Consider the following 17,907-nt stretch of genomic DNA (forward strand, 5'->3'; position numbering starts at 1 on the left):
GCAGCAGAATCCCACCCTCGGTCATCAAAAAAGCTACTGAAGATGTGATAAACCGGGCTTAGTACTGCGTGTCTGCAGAAGGGGATCTATTCGAACACGTCCTATAAGCGGTAGTTAGTGTTCAACGGCGCTTACGAATGCACCGATAATAAAGCAACCCTGAAATCTGACTTTTTCCTTTGTTTTTCGCTCACGTCCCGATTGCCAAATCGGAACATTAGGCAGTGGAACATTACCTAATTGAACGCATAGGGTTTGTATTTTCTCTACACGTGGCCGGGTCACTTCCGAGTGTTTATTTTACTTTTATTTTTGCGATGAACCCATTTTGGAAGCATGTACTCATGAAAAATAACGCCCTCACTTTAACTTGGCTTTGGTCCGAAGCAAGCTTCTGGCGCGAAGTATAGCTGCGCATGCACTCCTTCGATGCGGTGCGAGCAGAGCTGGTATTTTGAAATATTCTATGTCTATTTCATTGCTTATTGCGCTTCGTCCGTGATCAGAGTATGGCTCCGACCGCGTTATCAAGGACCATTTTTATTAAGTGGCTCACTCAGTCATGAGAGACGGATAAGAAGCGTGACGTATAATTGACAGGAAGAAATCGCTGCTATGCCGCGAAACTTGCTGTTGCGGATCCTTCCATACCATTGTCCAGGTGACGCGTTGTCTCTTGGGCGGTGCGACAGGCAAAAGCCGTTGCTTTCAATCAGCTTACTTGAGGGCGCTCCTTTATGATGCGGGTGGGAGCGTCTTCACGGGGTATTTTTTTAATATTTCGCGGGATTTCTTTATCACTCGGAAAAAGTGAGTACGCAATTAGTACGGCGCTGAAAATACCGCAGTTAGATGCCCCACGTGGTTGCCTACAAACGCCTCATTGGCACTTTGATAATTAGGACAGTACTTCTCGAGTTAGATCATTCATTACAATTATTTAATTAATTATCAGTAACGAAAAAATTACTGGCGGCTACTACACTGTACTGGGAACAATACGCACTAAGTTTGCTTCACGTAACGCCGTTGCTCTTTTTTTAAATCGTGCTGCGTGATATCTGGGACACATATCGGCTGGTCGTTCGCAATTCTTCACTCAGTCGGGTTGCGATAACGCGGAGAGAAGCATCGCGGTGGAGCAAGCACAGTAGAAGGGCGTTCGTTGACTCTGGCGTTGGCGACAGCACAGACAGAATGTAAACCAATGTTTTCAAGCTCCTGGCGAACGATGGCTTGTACTAAGGGAACTGAAAGAGGGGTAGCGTTAGGGCTACGCGAACAGAAAGCTGCGGGCGTCATCGCTTCCAGTTCGCGTCGAACGATTAGCACCACGTCCTCTGATGGCAACGCATGCTGCTGTGTGGGCTGATCTTCACACGTCGACGTTGCGGCAGTATTGGGAAGTCTGGCGAATGGCTGCAGGATGCGTCGGCTTTTGGCCTGCTCGAATTGTCGGCACTCTTTGATGATAGCATCAACTGTAGAACAGCTTTCGCACATGAGCAGATTAAAGGCGTCGTCAGCAATTCCCTTCAGCGCGTGCCCGACCTTCTCAGCTTCTGTCTTGTCGTGATTGGCTTTACGACAAAGTGCCAGCACGTCCTGGATATACGAGACATAGGACTCCGTAGGGGATTGGGCCCGGGAGGACAGTTCCTGCTTTGCGACAATTTTACGGCCAGCTGGTTGGCCAAACAACTCTTTTAACTTCTCTTTGCATCGTGTCCAGCTGGTCAGCTCTTCTTCGTGGTTTTCGTACCACACCTTTGCCGTGCCTCTTAGGTACAACAACACTCTAGCTAGCAAAAGCGTAGGGTCCCATCTGTTGACTCCGCTCACGCGTTCGTACATAGCCAGCCACTCTTCAACGTCGGCGCCATCGGTCCCACAGAAAGTTCCTGGATCCTGGGATTGCACAACCACAACCGACGGAGACAGCGACGTAGCTGGCGACGGTGACGTTGACGTTGGAGGCGGCAACGACGTTGATCCTGCGTGCTCACCGTCAGTCATGGTGGGGACGGTGATGCGACATCCACTGTGGAGCTCCGTTCCCAGCCGTGGTGCCCAGCACATCCACCAATATGTTACGGGGATGTTGGGAGTATAAACAGACTGTATTTACAATATATATACACAAGCAGAGTGAATTTGGCCAAGATAGCTGACCAGCAACAGCACGCAGTCTTGTCTTGTCTTGTTTCCCAAACTCTGGCGCATACCCACTACGGGGGATTGGCCAAGAAGCAGGCGGTTTCAATTATGTTTATTTCTCGAATTTTACAAAAACTTAATCTTAATTTGAGATTTAATCTTAATTTTGAGATAAAGGAATTTTGTCACAAAGAAGTGAAGTAATAGGAATAATTCCTAATTCTAGAAATTCAGCAAGGTAATCTTTTTGTATCTCTAATGAAATTGTAAACTGCAAGAAAAGCATCCCTGTGACTGTGTCCCAGTGAAGTCGCCCCAAAGGAGAGAATGGTTGGTGAGGTTAATAATAAGCCAAGATTTCGAAATGCAATTTCTAAGATTTTTCTTTCTCTTAAAAATCGGCGGCACGAAAGAAAAAAATGCTCAATGGATTCGAATTCATTGCAAAAAGAACATAAAGGGGATATCGCGAGACCAGACCTGTGTAAGTAAAAATTTAGTGGCGGTATACGGCATCTCAATTTTGTAATGGAGACTTCCAATTGCCTTGATGTACACCAATTTTTATTCCATGAGAAGCAAAGATGATGGAAATCAGAAGACGATGTTAAAATAGATTTTGCGGAATTTTGCGATATAGAGAAATTTCTGTACCTAGCCGCGGTGACATAAGCTGAAGTCGGCAAAACAGATATGGACAGGCCCATTAAGTGATGCTCGTGCAAGTCAATCAGCCATTTCATTCAAGTGCAAACCGCGATGTCCCGGTACCCAAAGCAAGTATACTTGCCGCAAGTACGAAGGAACCATTGAACAAAATGTTCGCAAAATTTTTGAATTTGACGAGGCTGTAAGTGCTGTGCATACAGACAGTGAGTCAGTGACAATAACCGCTAATGAATCGTTTTGGGGAATTTTACGTAGGGCTAATATAATCGCTATTAGTTCTGCCTGAAAAATGGGTGTGAAGTCGGGAAGGCGAAGAGAGTAAGACCATTGAAGAGATTCAGAGAAGATCCCCACTCCTGCCTTCTCATTGCACACGGAAGCGTCGGTAGCTATTATGTTGTCAGTAGCTAGCTGGTTTAGCTGATCTTCTAATATATTGTTTAAATGTCGGCTAGGCAATAGTTTAGCATGATTTGGAAATATGTCCTCGAATTCAATTTTGAGGTCTGTTAAGGCATTATTCGAATGGCAAACTTCACGTAATGACACATTCAATTGTTGTAACTGTGCATGCACAAATATTATCTGGGGATTGTGTAATCGCGACCACGATACATTAAAAAACTCAGACGGTTCAGTGAAAAATATGTATTGAGCACGCCTCCTTGAAAATTCATAAATTTTTAAAAAAGTCTGAACCGTAAGCATGCGGAATCTGCAATCTAGAGTGGGTATATTAGCTTCCTGATATAACACAGTGTTGGCAACAAATCTAGGTAACCCAAGACATAATCGTAGAGATTTTCTTTCTAATAGTATCAGAGGTTTAATTTTATAGGCGGGACCACCGGAAAATAACACGCAACCGAATTCTAATATGGGCCGAATATACATTTTATATATCATCATTAAAGTATCCCTGCGTAGTCCAGAGCAGCGGTGACTGAGCCGGTGGAGCATAGCTACGGCACGTTCTGCCTTTGTTGCGATATGTTCAATGTGAGTGCGCCAGACAAGCTTTTCATCGTATATGACACCAAGGTATTTCACTGAGTCAACTTGAGGAATGGTTTCCTGGTGATATTGGAGGGATATATGCACTGGTGCAGTTAACGGGAACACTAGCACAGCACTTTTATTAACATTTAAGGACATACATAACTCATCTAGCCATGTCTCAAGCCTTCCTAGGTAACTCTGCAACGACTGGTGCAGTGAGTGTACATTAGTTGCAGATGTAAAAAATGCAATATCGTCCGCATAAACATAAACGTTCACTTCCCTGGACAAAGGAATTGTGCTTAGCAAAACGTTAAACAAAATGGGTGAAAGAACGGCACCCTGTGGTACACCTCTTGTTTGCTTGTATTTAGACGTCGAAATGCCGTGTTGATAACAATAAAACTCTCTATCTCTCATAAATTCATATATTCATGCGGTAATATACTTCGGTAAATTCGTAGACTTCAGTTTATTGAATAGAATTAGGTATTCGACAGTGTCGTATGCTTTCGCCACATCTAGCGTCACCAAAGCTGCATACTCTCGTTTGCGACGAGCTAGTTTAATGCGGCTCTCTAGATCGACATGAGCGCACCATATCGAGTGCCCGGGACGAAATCCAATCTGACAAGGACTGAGAATTGTATCGTCCTGCATAGAATGTGTTATGCGCCCATGAATAATCCTTTCTATTAATTTTACGACATTGGAAGTAAGAGAAATTGGCCTTATGTTGTCTAGGTTAAGTCCAGCTGCTTTTTTCTTCAACAGTGGAATAATTTTAGCTACCCTCCACTCTCTTGGAACCCAGGAATTTTTAGAGAAAAATTTACTATATTTAATAGGTCTTGAGGCGCATAATCAAACAAAACTTTTAGCATTCGTGTTGTAATTCCATCTGGGCCTGGTGCTGACGCCGGTAATAATCTAATTATGTTTTCAAGCTCTGTCAATGTGACTTCCACAAAGTCGTCTCCCGAGGGAGGTTTCGATAGTCCTGATGGCAATTTATGTGTAAATCGCTGCGCTAGACCTTTAGCAATTTTCTCAAGTGACTCTGATAACTCCTTTGTTGATAGAACGACTGAGTCGATATTCACTGGGGCTGGTATAACTTTACGGGATCGAAGAAATTTAAACAGAGCTTTTTTATTACTAGACTTGGAAAGATATGTGTAGTGTTTCGAATCGTAATCGTCCTTAGCTTTTGCGACTGTTCGCTTAAATGTAGCAGCTACATATGTATAATCTGCCCAATTTACAGGGCATTGGTTATATAAAAGTTTTTTCCATGCAGCTTTTCGACGTCTAAACTCTCGCTCACAGTCAGAATTCCACCATGGACAATAAGAACCACCTTTAGTAGATGGTACGACAAATTGAGACTTTTTTGATGTTTGTTTTATTATTGAACAAAGGCTCATTGCCTTAATATCCTTCTCCATGCCTTCCTGAGCGTTTAAAGCTGATTTTAACACATTTTTAAATTTTGAGTAATTTACAAAAGTGCGCACATGATTATCTAAACAAGTTGACGGAGTAACCAGTTCAAAAATTATAGGTAGATGATCACTGTTAGTACCGGAGTCAACTGTGTTCCAGGAGGTGATTGAAATGCTTGAGCTGACAAACGTAAGATCTAGGGCAGAACGTGACTGACCGCGAACGAAAGTATGTACTCCTGAATTTAAACAGGAGAAATTATTTGATAAGGTCCAATCCCACAACCTTCTGCCACAAGTATCACTTCGGAAACCCCACGATACATGGTGAGAATTAAAGTCGCCTACTAGTATGACGTTTTTCTGACTGTTAGCAATAGCGGTATCGAGATAACGGGTATCTTGCACCCCTGTAGGGAAGTACGTGTTAACTAGGGAAAATGGCGTGCAACCAGGAAGCGTTATATCCAATACTAACATCTCACATTCTGGTGACATTATCTGATGTGCTATCGTAGCTTTATGGCAGATCTTTGCTGACACAAAGATAGCTAAACCACCGCCTCGGGAAAGGCGATCCAATCGAAAACATCGGAGATTTTTTAGATTAAAATTTTGATCAGCAGTAAGCCAGGTTTCCTGTAAAATAATAATATCTGGAGAATATTTAGAAGCAAGATATAATAAATCTGTTGCAGCGGAAAGTATGGAACGACAGTTCCACTGAATTACTGTTAAGCTTCCTATGGTGAAGAAAGCAAAGCAGCAGAGACTGCTTGGTCTAAAACGCTCTCTTTTAAGAAGTCTTTCTTAGAAGGAGTCTCTCTCACGTACTTTTTAGCCTTTGAGTTAATGGGAGAGCTGGATTTTTCAGTTTAAGTGATCGGGGGTCCATTTCTACATCTTGATTTTCGGTTGCATCTGTGTCTGAAAGGCAGGTGTGGTCAACTTTCTCAGAAGTTGATGGCTTTGCAACATCGTTGTTTATCGTTGGTATCGCGGTCGACACTTGACTAGATTGACTTTTTGGTAGAACAGGCACCTCACCCTCAGTGTTGGTTTTATTAGCAATTTGAAACCACTGACCGAATTGTGTGGACATTGCCTGAACAAGGGAATCGGTGAGGTTCACCATAATGCGTTCCATTGCTTTTTCCAACGCCTTTTCGACGGAAGCCGCAACAGCCTGAGAGATTGAGTTATCCAAAGCTAAGGTTTGACGGGCCGTTATACCGGCATATCCTTGAGTCCTACTCTGAATTTCTGCAATGGCCTCGCGACGAGAGCATCGGCGTCTATCAATTATTTCAAGGATTTGTAGTTCTCTTGTCCTTGCAGGGCAGGTAGGCTCATATGCAGGATGAGTACCGCTGCAAAGGCAGCAGGATTCATCACGTGAGGAACATTCATTTGAGTTATGGTCTTCTCCACAAACGCGGCACCGTGTATTTGATCTGCAAGCTTTTAGGGAGTGTCCAAACCGCCAGCATTTTAAGCACTGAAGGACACGGGGTGATAGAGGCTCAACTCGGTATATGAGTGGCCATGCCTTGATTTCTGATGGACGATTCAAGCCAGCAAACGTAGCAATGACAGTTTCTGTGGGTATGCGCTTATTATCAGCGACTCGACTGCAACGATACACAGAAATCACACCTGCCGATGAAAACATTTCCAAAATTTCTGCGGGACACAGACTTATGTCAACACCACGGACTAGGCCTTTGGTACATGCGAGGTGAGGAGGAATGTAGCTGCTCACCGGATGTGTCGCAAAAACATTGCACTTCAGTAAATCTTGTACACAAGCCTGGTCTGACGAGCAGCAAAGGATGCCCCCTCGGCCAAATTGTCGAACCTCGGTGATCTGTTGAAAATTGGCCGAGGCCATCCGCAGTTCGGTTTGAATCGCCTTGGGATTCTTCATGCGAATCATTCCGCCATCACTCGGGACTAAAGCCACAGGTACGCTGGAGGTCCCACTGCGTAAGAAAAGCTCCACAGGCAAATCAGGAGGAGGAATGGAAGCCGACCAGGAGTATGACTCCTGGCCTGGCGATGAGAGAGACATAGCAGATGAGCACGAAATTACTCTAATATGTTAACAGCTTTTCTAAAGAAGCGTCAAAAACAGTTAGCTGAAAAAGCAAAGATCAATAGGAAAACCGCCAGCTACTTGACCAAAACCCGCGTGGAATCCCGAGAGCACGTCGCCTGGGGCCTCGAAGAAAACTCAGTCACTGCGGTGGTCCGCGAACAGAACGCTGTGGGACGCTGTGGCACGCAGTAGCCAGCGTCTCTCAATCTTCTTCTTCTTTTCTCTTCTCTTATCCTTCCGTAACAGTATGAATTAGTGCATGTTTATAGTAAAGAAAGACAAAATGTAAAGGTTGAGGTGATGGGTTTATCAGGCATATGAAACCACGGAATATACCAACAATAAAATTGAGTTAATCTAGTTCACAAAGTGGCGACAAGTGATGCCAAGTAGTGGCGATGTAACTATAGTGGCCAAATGTGTTCACGTGCTTCATAGTTAAATTAAACATGTGAATTGGGTTGGTTTCAACTCCTACTTGCATATTCCGCGGCAGTTATCAGTGTTTTCAAAGTAAAACAGCAAAATGTAGACGTCGGGAAAGTCGCAATACTCGCGATAAACGACACATTCGTCTGTGTACTAGTGCACTAAGGTGTAGATATATATTAAAACAATCATTAATATGTTAGTAAAAAAGCACCCATTTCGCACTATAGACTTTGACCAAAATATAATTTTAGTTCTGATAGTTCTATTCTCGATCACGACCATTTCACATCTGCAACAAACGAACTCTATTAATTGGTGAAGAAATACTACAAGAAAAGTCTTAGAGCACACTTCTGATACTTTGTGACCTGCAGAAGTTTTGTAACACACAATAAACTATTAAAGCTCTTACTAAAAATACGATTTATTGCGAGGAAACGAGAGCTCTACGGATATTGTCATGCATGGTTAGTCTGAATCTCGGTGATGCCGTCGTGAGCAACCCCATGTAAACAGTAGTGCCATGGTGCACCTTACGAAAAAAAAAAAAACTTGCGTGCCTTGGTTCTTGAGACGTTCAGTTTAACACTGCGGAATAATTGGCTATCTGTGTGTAAAGTCATATATATATATATATATATATATATATATATATATATATACTGACACGCCTACTTGTTTCACTTTTTCCAGTGATTGTTTTTTTTTTTACCAGCTAAAGAGTGTTACAATGTTATCGCTCGGCGCATGACGCGCCTTCCTGTATCGGAACTTACTCGAACGTTGTTGCCGATTCTCCCGCGTGTCCCAGAGCTCTAACTTTAGCCAGACTTTCAAAATATGCCGATGCACTCTAAATGACGCTGGCTATTGTCTGGATTAAGTCACACTGTTTTTTATATTCTTCTTGATTGCATAGTTAGTCAAGATTAATTAACCAACTTCTGAAGCAACGAAATTGGGCAAAATATTCCAATTAGAAAGTTGTAGAATGCTTTGCAAAACGTCCGATTAGACAGTTTCTAACTTTCGATCTATTAAGTATTGGATTTTTTTTCATCATTATCTATAAGACAGCAGACACTATGCGGTCTTGCAGATTCATAAGTCAATTTCCAGCGAAGCTTTTTTTTCAAGCTGTTTCATTACGAATTTCAGTTGCCTGTAATTAAACCAGCCAGTTGAAAACGTTGCCCAACCGTTTAACATATTGGCCCCATATAATGCCCTTGAGCACATGCTTAAGGAATTTTATTGCGATAGAAATTATATGGACACTTCAAGCGGATTTCTGCCATCGGCGTCGCTGTGAGGTTCCGCATAAAGTCCAAGGGCGATAAAATCGTCGCCGCGAGCTGTATGTGTGAGTGAAGGCGCGCGGGGGACGCGCGCTGTCACGGAGAGCAAACGCACGGCGGAAAGCAAATGCATGCGACTTCCGTCGAGCGAAAGACCGTGGGGGTATGGGAGGGAGGGGGGCGACGTGGTGCTGCGGCACCAAATGTGTATCTTGCAACCGGGTGCAAGGGGAACTGGCGACGCAATCTCTCACGCGAAAGGAGCAAAGGGGGAAGGCAGCGCGGGAGGGAGGGAGGGAGGGAGGGAGGGAGGGAGGGAGGGGGGCGACTTCTACTCTGCCAACAAATGCGTTCTTGTACTTTGCGCCGGTACGGGCTGTCGGTGGTGTCGCGCGCATCGTATCTTGCAAGCGATCTCCACACGGCTCTGACCTTTGTATGCGCTGTGCATTCGCCGCTCAGTTTCCGTTGAAGCGATAGACCGCATGAACCTTCGCTCGCTGCGGCGGCCGCGCTTCAACAGACCGGCGTTTTGACAGTGGTTGTCTGTGGTCATCGAGTGTGATCTATTCACGTTTGCTTGTGCGCGCTGACACCACGCGTGGTAATTCAGTTAGTAAGCGAATGTGTCAAGTTTATGTGGCCGATAAAAGTACTATCCCTACTAATTTGCTATCACAATTGGTGCTTCGCCTTTCGGGCAAAGCTGCGACATTGTTTAACAACAGTCGTACTTCACCCACACACATTTAACTTAGCATGCAAATCGACCATAATATTTCCCTTATTTTCACCAAACTTGATCTCGGCGGAAGATTCGATTCTGCGAGGACCGCGAGCTAAATTCTGCGCACGCTTCCATCCTGCCAACGTAACGACCGAATGTGCGAGCAAAGCCACGTCAACTTCACCATGCATGCTGTAAAAACATCTCATAAACTTAGCTAAGACGTGCATTGCATGGACCAGCAGTGTTGCCAGGTTTGGCTATATATAGCCAAATTGGGCTACGGGAAAATTTTTTTGGAGTCGACTTGGACGAGTTGGCTATGTGGCTATATTTGGGCTACTGAAAATCTGCAACTTGGCTCTGTTTGGGCTATAAGTGGCGCCCTAATCTACGCTCCAGTGGTGGCTCTGATCGAGTAGAAGCAAAACTCGAAGGCTTTGTTTTAGCTGGCACAGCCGGCCGCGTGGCTGTGCGTGGGTGCGTGCGCGAAATAACCCCCCCCCCCCTGCCTTTCCTTCTCTCTCTACGCCGTTGTCTGAGCTGGTGGCTTTGATCTTTGATGCACTTAAACTTCCACCCTGCTTGACCGTTAGGCACACGATCCCCGGGCATCGAGATGAACCTGGGAGTAGTGGGTTTTTCACAGTCCACTGTACTAACATGGCTATGCTTCGGAAGGGAGAGCAATAACATAGGGTCGGGGCCGTCGGGTGATCGTGGCGCCGACATGAATGAAGGGAACCATGGGTGTATGACAAGCTCCAGTGTGTTCATGGCCATGTCTTCTGGATGAAGTATCACGCCGGGCACAGCATTCGACCTACTCCACGTTTCTGGCGCGAAGGTTTACTGCCATTTTCCTTTTCCTGCTAGATCAATTTTTCTTCGGGCTTAGATTCGAGATTCATTTCGATAGGTTGGACGTAACATCGGATCCTCATCAGAGAGGAGAATCCAAGCATGGGGAAGGGGGCCAAGTATGCGAGAACGTATAAAAAAGAATGGGAGCAAGATCCCGAGCCAAAGGTGGGTTCTGGTGATTTTACTTCTAGATGGTTTGCCCGTAATGTCATGGATGCAGATTCTCATTCTGCTAAAATCGAAACATGTTAGCCACGATGACATCAGTGCACCACGTCACATGAACTTCACCGACAGTGTTAGCTTAGCTTGTGAGGTGTCGTGCTGCTGCCTCAAGGACGCGGGTTTAATTCCCGGCCACGGCGGCCGCATTTCGATCAAGGCGAAATGGAGGAACACCCGTGTACTTTGCTGTACGTTAAAGAACCCGAGGTGGCCAAAATTAATCCGGAGTCCCCCACTGCGTCATGCCTCCCAATCATATCGTGGTTTTGGCACGTGAAACCCTAGCAATTATTATAGTTTTAGAATAGGGGCCTCAAACGTAGTGGGGCCCCAAAGAAATAGCGTCGAAGCCACTGCGCATGCGCAAGACGGGAGCTGTGTATGAGTTTTGCGGCGGGCCCGCTATTTCATCGATTTAGCGGGAGCCCCAAAAGCTGCCCCAAAAACTTTCGTCGGCAATTATGGCGGCGCCCATCGAAGCGACTGCTCTAACCTAGCACAAAACTGAGCTCGATTTGTAGTAATGCGTGAAGTTAGTAAGCTAGAAGAGGTGATTGCGGTTATGGCTTTCTCTCAACTAACATGTGTAATGAAGAGAGAGAGAGAGCAAGGAGAGGAAAGGCAGGGAGGTCAACCAGAAGAGCATCCGGTTTGCTACCCTGCACTAGGGGTAAGGGAAAGAGGAGATGGAAAGAGAAAAATAGGGAGAGAATGAGCACTGAGTACACGTGGGACGATGTACAGGGACACTATAGGCGGTCTCTTAAATCGGTGCACTTCAAATACAGTACTAATGCACGCAACGCTTTTTGTGCCAGTGACGGGTGTAGCCACGGTCCGAGTATCTTTGCCTCAGAAATCGGTTCTCTCTCAGGACAACTTTAAACCGGCTGTGTAATGAAGATTGATTCATTATACGCCGCTCATTCCGAATTTAATTGTCGATTTCATGGCTCGTAGGCCTATCACGGATTGACTTGGCTGGGTGAAGGTGCGTAAAGTTGGTTATTCAAAACTAAGCGCAGCAAGCTGCATGCTGCTAATAGATTAAGTTCTAAATTGTAATTAAAGGCGAATACACGAAAGTCTAAATTACTTTTCTTATCATAAAATTGTTTATTTTATTTAAATATTTATAACAGCTTTTCTTTGACGCCGTAGAGACGCTGCAAACGCAACACGCTATCCGCAAACGCAACACGCCTTTTCCAACGCTCTTCATTCCTGCATGCCCCAACGCTAACACCCGCAAAGCTCTTTGGGGCCCCAAACTTTAGGGGCCCCTATTCTAAACCTTTATTAGCCATCAACATGGTTTGCTTTTAGGGGCGAAGCTCCGTAGGGTGTGGGTCTGTCCCTCCTCTGTAGTATGTAGTAGTAGTAGGTAGCCACGTCTACTTTTATGAAAAAAGAAAATTCCGAAAGTTATGTGCGTAGCGCGGAATCGAACCAGGGACCCCTCGCTTCCGAACGCGCGGCGCTAACCACTACGCCACGAAGCGCACATGGACACACGTACCACGATGGCAATAAATACCCAACATTAACGAAAGACTGCACGTTTCTAACGCGTTTGTGCTAGCGCGTTACGGCCCGTGTAAGAAGCTGGTGTAAGACGCTGTGGCCTCTCCGCCTTACCCTCGTATTCATAAACGCTCCTCGACTTGACTTGCCACCGCCTTGGGCGGCGCGCTCGAAACGCGTTGAAGGCGGTGGCAAGTCAAGTTCAAGTCGAGGATCGTTTATGAATACGGGGGTTATACTCTCTCAGCAGTCATGTGATGGCGTCGGCAAACGCGGTGCATGTTCCGGCATGTGTAAATGGCTGCGTAAGACGCTGTGGCCTCTCCCCCTTACTAGAGAGTACTGCACGTTTCTAACGCGTTTGTGCTAGCGTCCCCTTAAGCGGGAGATGGTGCAATTATAATGAAGGGCGCTTTTATAAAATAGGAATGACGTCACATATGGCGCATGTCATTGGTGGAAGTCAATCGTTCGATTTAGTGCGGCGAGACTGGGCGAATTACACGGAAGATTCACGGTTTACCGATGATTCCCTCCGGAGCTTCGCCCACTCATCATCATTCACCCCGTGGATATGCGGTGTTTTTATTGCGATAGCAATTATATGGACACTCCAAAGCAGATTTCTGCCGTCTGCGTCGCCGTCGCCGTCGCCGTCGCCGTGAGGTTCCGTATGACGTCAATGGAGATGAAATCGCGCCGCGCGCCGAACGCTGTATGTGCGAGTAAAAGGGCGCGAGGGGCGCGTCTTTCACGGGGAGTGAACGCACGGCGGAGAACAAACGCGCGTTCTGCGCCGTGCTCGCTTAAGGGCTGCAGAAGTAGGCGTCTCTTTCCTCCTTTACAATCTAAAGCCCCTCATTGAGGGGCTTTATTACAATCACCATATATGTAGAGCAAACGCGCCTTCTTCCGACGCGCGAGAGGCCATGGGGGAGGGGGGGGGAAGGGAGGCGACGTTTAGCTGCGGCACCAAGTGCCTATTTATATCAGAGGCTCCGGCAACAGTCGCCAACGCCGCACGCATTTTGAGTGAACGCGGGCAAAACGCCGACGGCGTCGACAATAGTTCTGCGTGTTGCCGGTGCTGCTGCATGTCCAAGTTTATACAGCTGATAAAGCTAATATCATTACTCCGTATAGCTCTCTACAAATTTGCTATCGCAATTGATGCTTCGCCTTTCAGGTGAAACTGCGACAACTTTTTTTGACAGTAACCGATTTTCACAGCAATACCACTGTTCTCAATTCGTTCTTTACCATTGCTCTTTGTGCGCCGTCGCGGCTTTTAGCATTTAGAGCGAGTTAGTTCGGGACGTGCTCGTCGCCGAAAACGACTGCGCGCTTCTTACGCTAGTGTGCCGGTTTGCGCAGTAATCTTTTAATGCTCCGCTTATACCGAATCAGACAGTGAGTGGCATCTGTTGCGTGTCCCTTTTCTTAACGCATGTTCTTGGCGTGCTAGAGACCTAAGATGGCGGCTAGGTTGATGTGAATTAACACTATATAAGTAGTGTGTGTCCCAGCTAATCCTGGCCAAGCTAACTGTAATACAATAACAGAAAAATGAGAAAACAAGAAAGGACAATGAAACAAATAAAGCGAGATATCATAGCGCGAAAGATTCGTTTTAGCTTATCCAAAAAGGAAGCCGTGAGCACGTCGCCGTCGCAGATCGCTGACGCTGAACATTATTTTGTGTTCACGACAGCTAAAAAGCAGAGTTCGTATTTAATATTACTGTAAATAACTAAAAATAATAACTTAGTATTCTCTGTCATAAAATAAAAGCACTCATTTCGCGCTCTGCAGCGATTCGCTGGAACTTAAGAGCTTCCGGGGCCAACCAAAAAGTGTCCTGTGCAAGCATGATGTCGCTGTTGTTGATGTAAAGGGCCGACCGTCACGGCAGCACTGACATTTGTTACGACGGGTTGTGCAAAAAACGATTGCCGTAGTCGAATGTGAAAATGTAATATACACAAATAAAATTGCAAATAAAAATGGCTATATTTGGCTACGAAATATTTTGCACTTTTTTTCTGTTTGGCTAAATTTGGGCTACAGCTTCTCTAGCTTTTGGCTACGCCGCCTCGTCGGACCTGGCAACACTGTGGACCAGGCGACACTCCCGAGAGGTGCAACAACTGACATTTCGCTTTCTTCGGAAGTAGGCGCCGGGCTGTCACTGTTGCCTGTTCATAAAAGAGAGAACAGTTAACATCATCACATTATAATGGTGCTGAAGAATGGAACCATATAGTTCAAAAGAACAGTCTGGTGGGCTGGTTGGTGCTGAGAGAAATTTCTTTGTACTACACATGCGATATTTGCTCATAATGTACTGACAACAATAACAAAACTCGGGTACAGCGTATACGCTTAGCTACGACCATGTTCTTCACTGCACGGTCACGTCCTGAAGCGCTTCCTCGTGCGCATACGAGGAAGCGCTCGAGGCGCGCTCACCACTGGCTTAGTCTATCGATCAGCTTAAGCTGAAAATAGTACAGTGATATCACCAGGCGTACAAACCATAGGCTTGCATTTTGTAACGTGGCATTTACATTATTTGTTTCTTTTTTTTTAAGCGAAGCTTTACAGGCTCAAGTTTCGGCGGTGGTGGTGGTGGTGTCACGCTGAAAAGTGAACCGATCCTGGTGATAGTGCAGAAATGGTCCAAGCTCAATGGCAGATACCAGGGACAAAAAGAAAGAGAGAAAGAGAGAGAGAGAAACAAACAGAAAAAGAGAGAGAGAGAAAGAAAGAAAGAAAGAAAGAAGGGAGAAAGAGAGAGAGAAAGAAAGAAAGAAAATCACCAGCCCTTCGCATGTCAAGAAAATAGTAGTAGTAGTAGTAGTAGTGATTTTATTGAAGAAGAAAAATGACGCTTATTTCTGCTGCCCAATAGGGAGCACGGCGCAGCGTCAGGGGAAGGGGAAAAAGGAGATAAAGATGTTGAAAGGAAGGGAAGAGAAGGAGAAGCAGCAAGAGTCTCATCCGATCATGGAGGAGGCTGGTGATGATGAAATGAGGCTGCTGTAGCCCACGTATCCAGGAAGGCGCAGGTTGGCTGCAGCAGCGTAGACCTCCTGCAGAGCAAGCACATCGTACTCGTTCCGCAATAGGTGCATGGAGAGGTCTGCCTGCCGCCGCCGCAACGAGTTTGCGTTCCACTGGATCACGCTCGGGCGGCGGCGGCAATGTCCTGCTGCAGGCGGGAGGGGACTAGCCATGTTGACTACTAGGTGGGGGCACGCCACCTGCCTTGAGGCAGATAGAACGCAGCTGTTGGTTGTCTATAGGCAGCAGGTCGGCGATCGCCCTGAGGAGGAGTCGCAGGTTCTTGTTCTCCTCATCGCTGGTGGACTGAGGAGCCTCCTTCGGGGACGGCCCTAGCTTGATGCTGCCCCACTTCTTTGCGCCTGCCTGTGGTACACGCTGCTGCAAGTGGGGTTGGGGGTGGTTTGTAGAGGTCGTGGCCTCCTTGTCAGGAGCATCGAGTGCTGCAGCGTAGGTTTTGCCTCCTGTCGGTGTAACACGTGGCGGTCCAGAAGCAGCTGCTGCTGAGCTGGTGGTGGGGGTAGCCCGTAGGACCGCCTGGGCCTCGCGATGCGACATGTGTGTGGGAGCTGATGCCTTTATCGTGGCCAGGCGCCGTTCTCTCTGCCATAGCGGGCAGTTAGGCGAGTCGGCTGGATGTGGTCCTCCACAATGCAGGCATCTGACCCGGCTCGAACAGCACGATTGCGTCTGGTGTGGGCCTCCGCACCGCAGGCACCGTACCGGTCTCTGGCAGGTTGCTGTGGCGTGCCCGTAGCACCCGCAACGTAGGCACTGCAGAGGGCGAGGCCGGGAGGGCCGCACCTCGAAGGGCATGCTGAAGAGGTAGATCCTTGCGGGGGGGTAAGGGGCAGCAAAACGCAGCACCAGGGTGGTGCCCTGTCGCTTAGCCGCGACCACCCGTACCTTCGACGATACGGCAGCCAGCAGGTCCTCATCGGCGTAGTTGCCATGTACGCCTTGCACCACGCCGCTGCTCTGGGTGCGGTCGGCCGGAAGGCGCGCGGTCACGGGCATCCCGGCGATCTCTGACGTGGCCAGCAGGTGCTCCGTCCATTCCGGCGATGCCGCGTCCGCAGCCACAATGTTCTTCTTCGTGTTCACGCGTACCTCCTTTACTTCAGGCAGCGCGGAGAGCGTCTGCGCGAGGCCGAGGCGGGAGGTACGGGGAAAGGCGGCACCGTTGTGTGCCGGACGAAACAGCACTATGCGGGCTGTCAGTGGCGAGGTGGGTACAGAAGTTGTGGGAACCCCGGCAGTAGCAACGGGATCCACGGCAGGAGGTGCAGTAGGCGCAGGTGAACTGCAGGGAGCCGTAGGTCGTGCGGCAGGAGGGACGGCAGGCTCGGTCCCGGGAGAAGGGACGCTGATCCCGGCTAAGCCCGGTGGCAACGCAGAACGCTGGCGGCGTTTCTGCGCCTTTGACAGAACCTGCTGAAACTCGCCCTCGGTGGTAATGCCACTAGCCGGGGTGAAGTGGCGATCGTCTTCACCTGAGACACGTGGCGGCAATTTAGTCGTCGATGCAATGTGTGGCGCAGTCCCGACTGCTTGCAGCTTGCGCGAGGCACCCTCATCATCACTACCGAGCTCGCTGGGATGCGAACGCTTACGTGTAGTAGTGGTGTCCATATCTTCGAGGTTTGCGTCTATCGGCAGTGGGACGTACTGCGGTTCGACGGGAGACGCGCCCGGCAACCCCGTAACAGCGACGAAATCCCCTGCAAGCAGTACATCCGAAGAGCTCGTGGGGGTTGTCGGGGGCGCAACGGCTGTATCGAGGGTGCCGGTCGATGGTGTCTGCCGAGCCGCCGCAGTGGCCAGGGAGGCAGCAGCGGCGGTAGCGGAGCAGGAGGATCCCGAAGTAGGCAGGTTTCCGGCGATCTCGTGCAGCTGCTTGGCCGGGTCGTTCGTCAAAAGAGGCGGCGTCGCGAACATCCCCGTTTCGGAGGTGGTCGTTGAGTAGGCAGTAGATGTCGGCCGTTCGCTACCGCGCCTCTGCCGCGGTAACGCCGCGGGTGGTCGGTCGGCTGCGCCGGTGAAGCTGGGGGCGCCCCTGCCATCTTAGCCGCGAAAAACTGCTGCGCTATACAAGCGCGCAGATGGCAAGAACTAAGTCCAGCTCGTGGATAGCAAAAGGCGAAGAGGAAATAGGCGGAGACGACGTCGTTGACCGGGCGAGCAGGCAGCGAGGACGACAGTCAGGCGAACGGGCTCGGCGAAGTCCACTCACAGTTGAAAGAACGCATCAGCAGTAGAAAGAGGGGAGCGTTGCATGAGACGCCACAGCGTCTCCCGCAGACGCGAAAGCTCCGAAAGACACGCCCGATCTCCTCGAACGCTCGAGCGAAACTCCTCAAGAAAATGGGGGTAAACAAAGGTTGTAGTGTGTTAAACTCCTTTCCC

At 47.8% G+C, this 17,907-nt stretch overlaps 1 protein-coding gene across 1 annotated transcript in view; it reads right to left on the bottom strand.

Moving 5' to 3' along the window:
- The window catches only part of LOC119456616 (uncharacterized), a 30,397-nt gene extending 12,958 nt beyond the window's left edge, over positions 1 to 17,439 (bottom strand). The window contains exon 1 of the mRNA XM_049668985.1: positions 16,612 to 17,439. Within this exon, the coding sequence (XP_049524942.1) occupies positions 16,612 to 17,439 (828 nt within the window). The remainder of the gene's footprint in view (positions 1 to 16,611) is intronic.
- Between the last annotated feature and the right edge of the window lie 468 nt (positions 17,440 to 17,907).

The sequence above is a fragment of the Dermacentor silvarum genome, chromosome 6 (assembly GCF_013339745.2).
Source record: "Dermacentor silvarum isolate Dsil-2018 chromosome 6, BIME_Dsil_1.4, whole genome shotgun sequence".
In the NCBI taxonomy this organism is placed as follows: Eukaryota; Metazoa; Arthropoda; class Arachnida; order Ixodida; family Ixodidae; genus Dermacentor; species Dermacentor silvarum.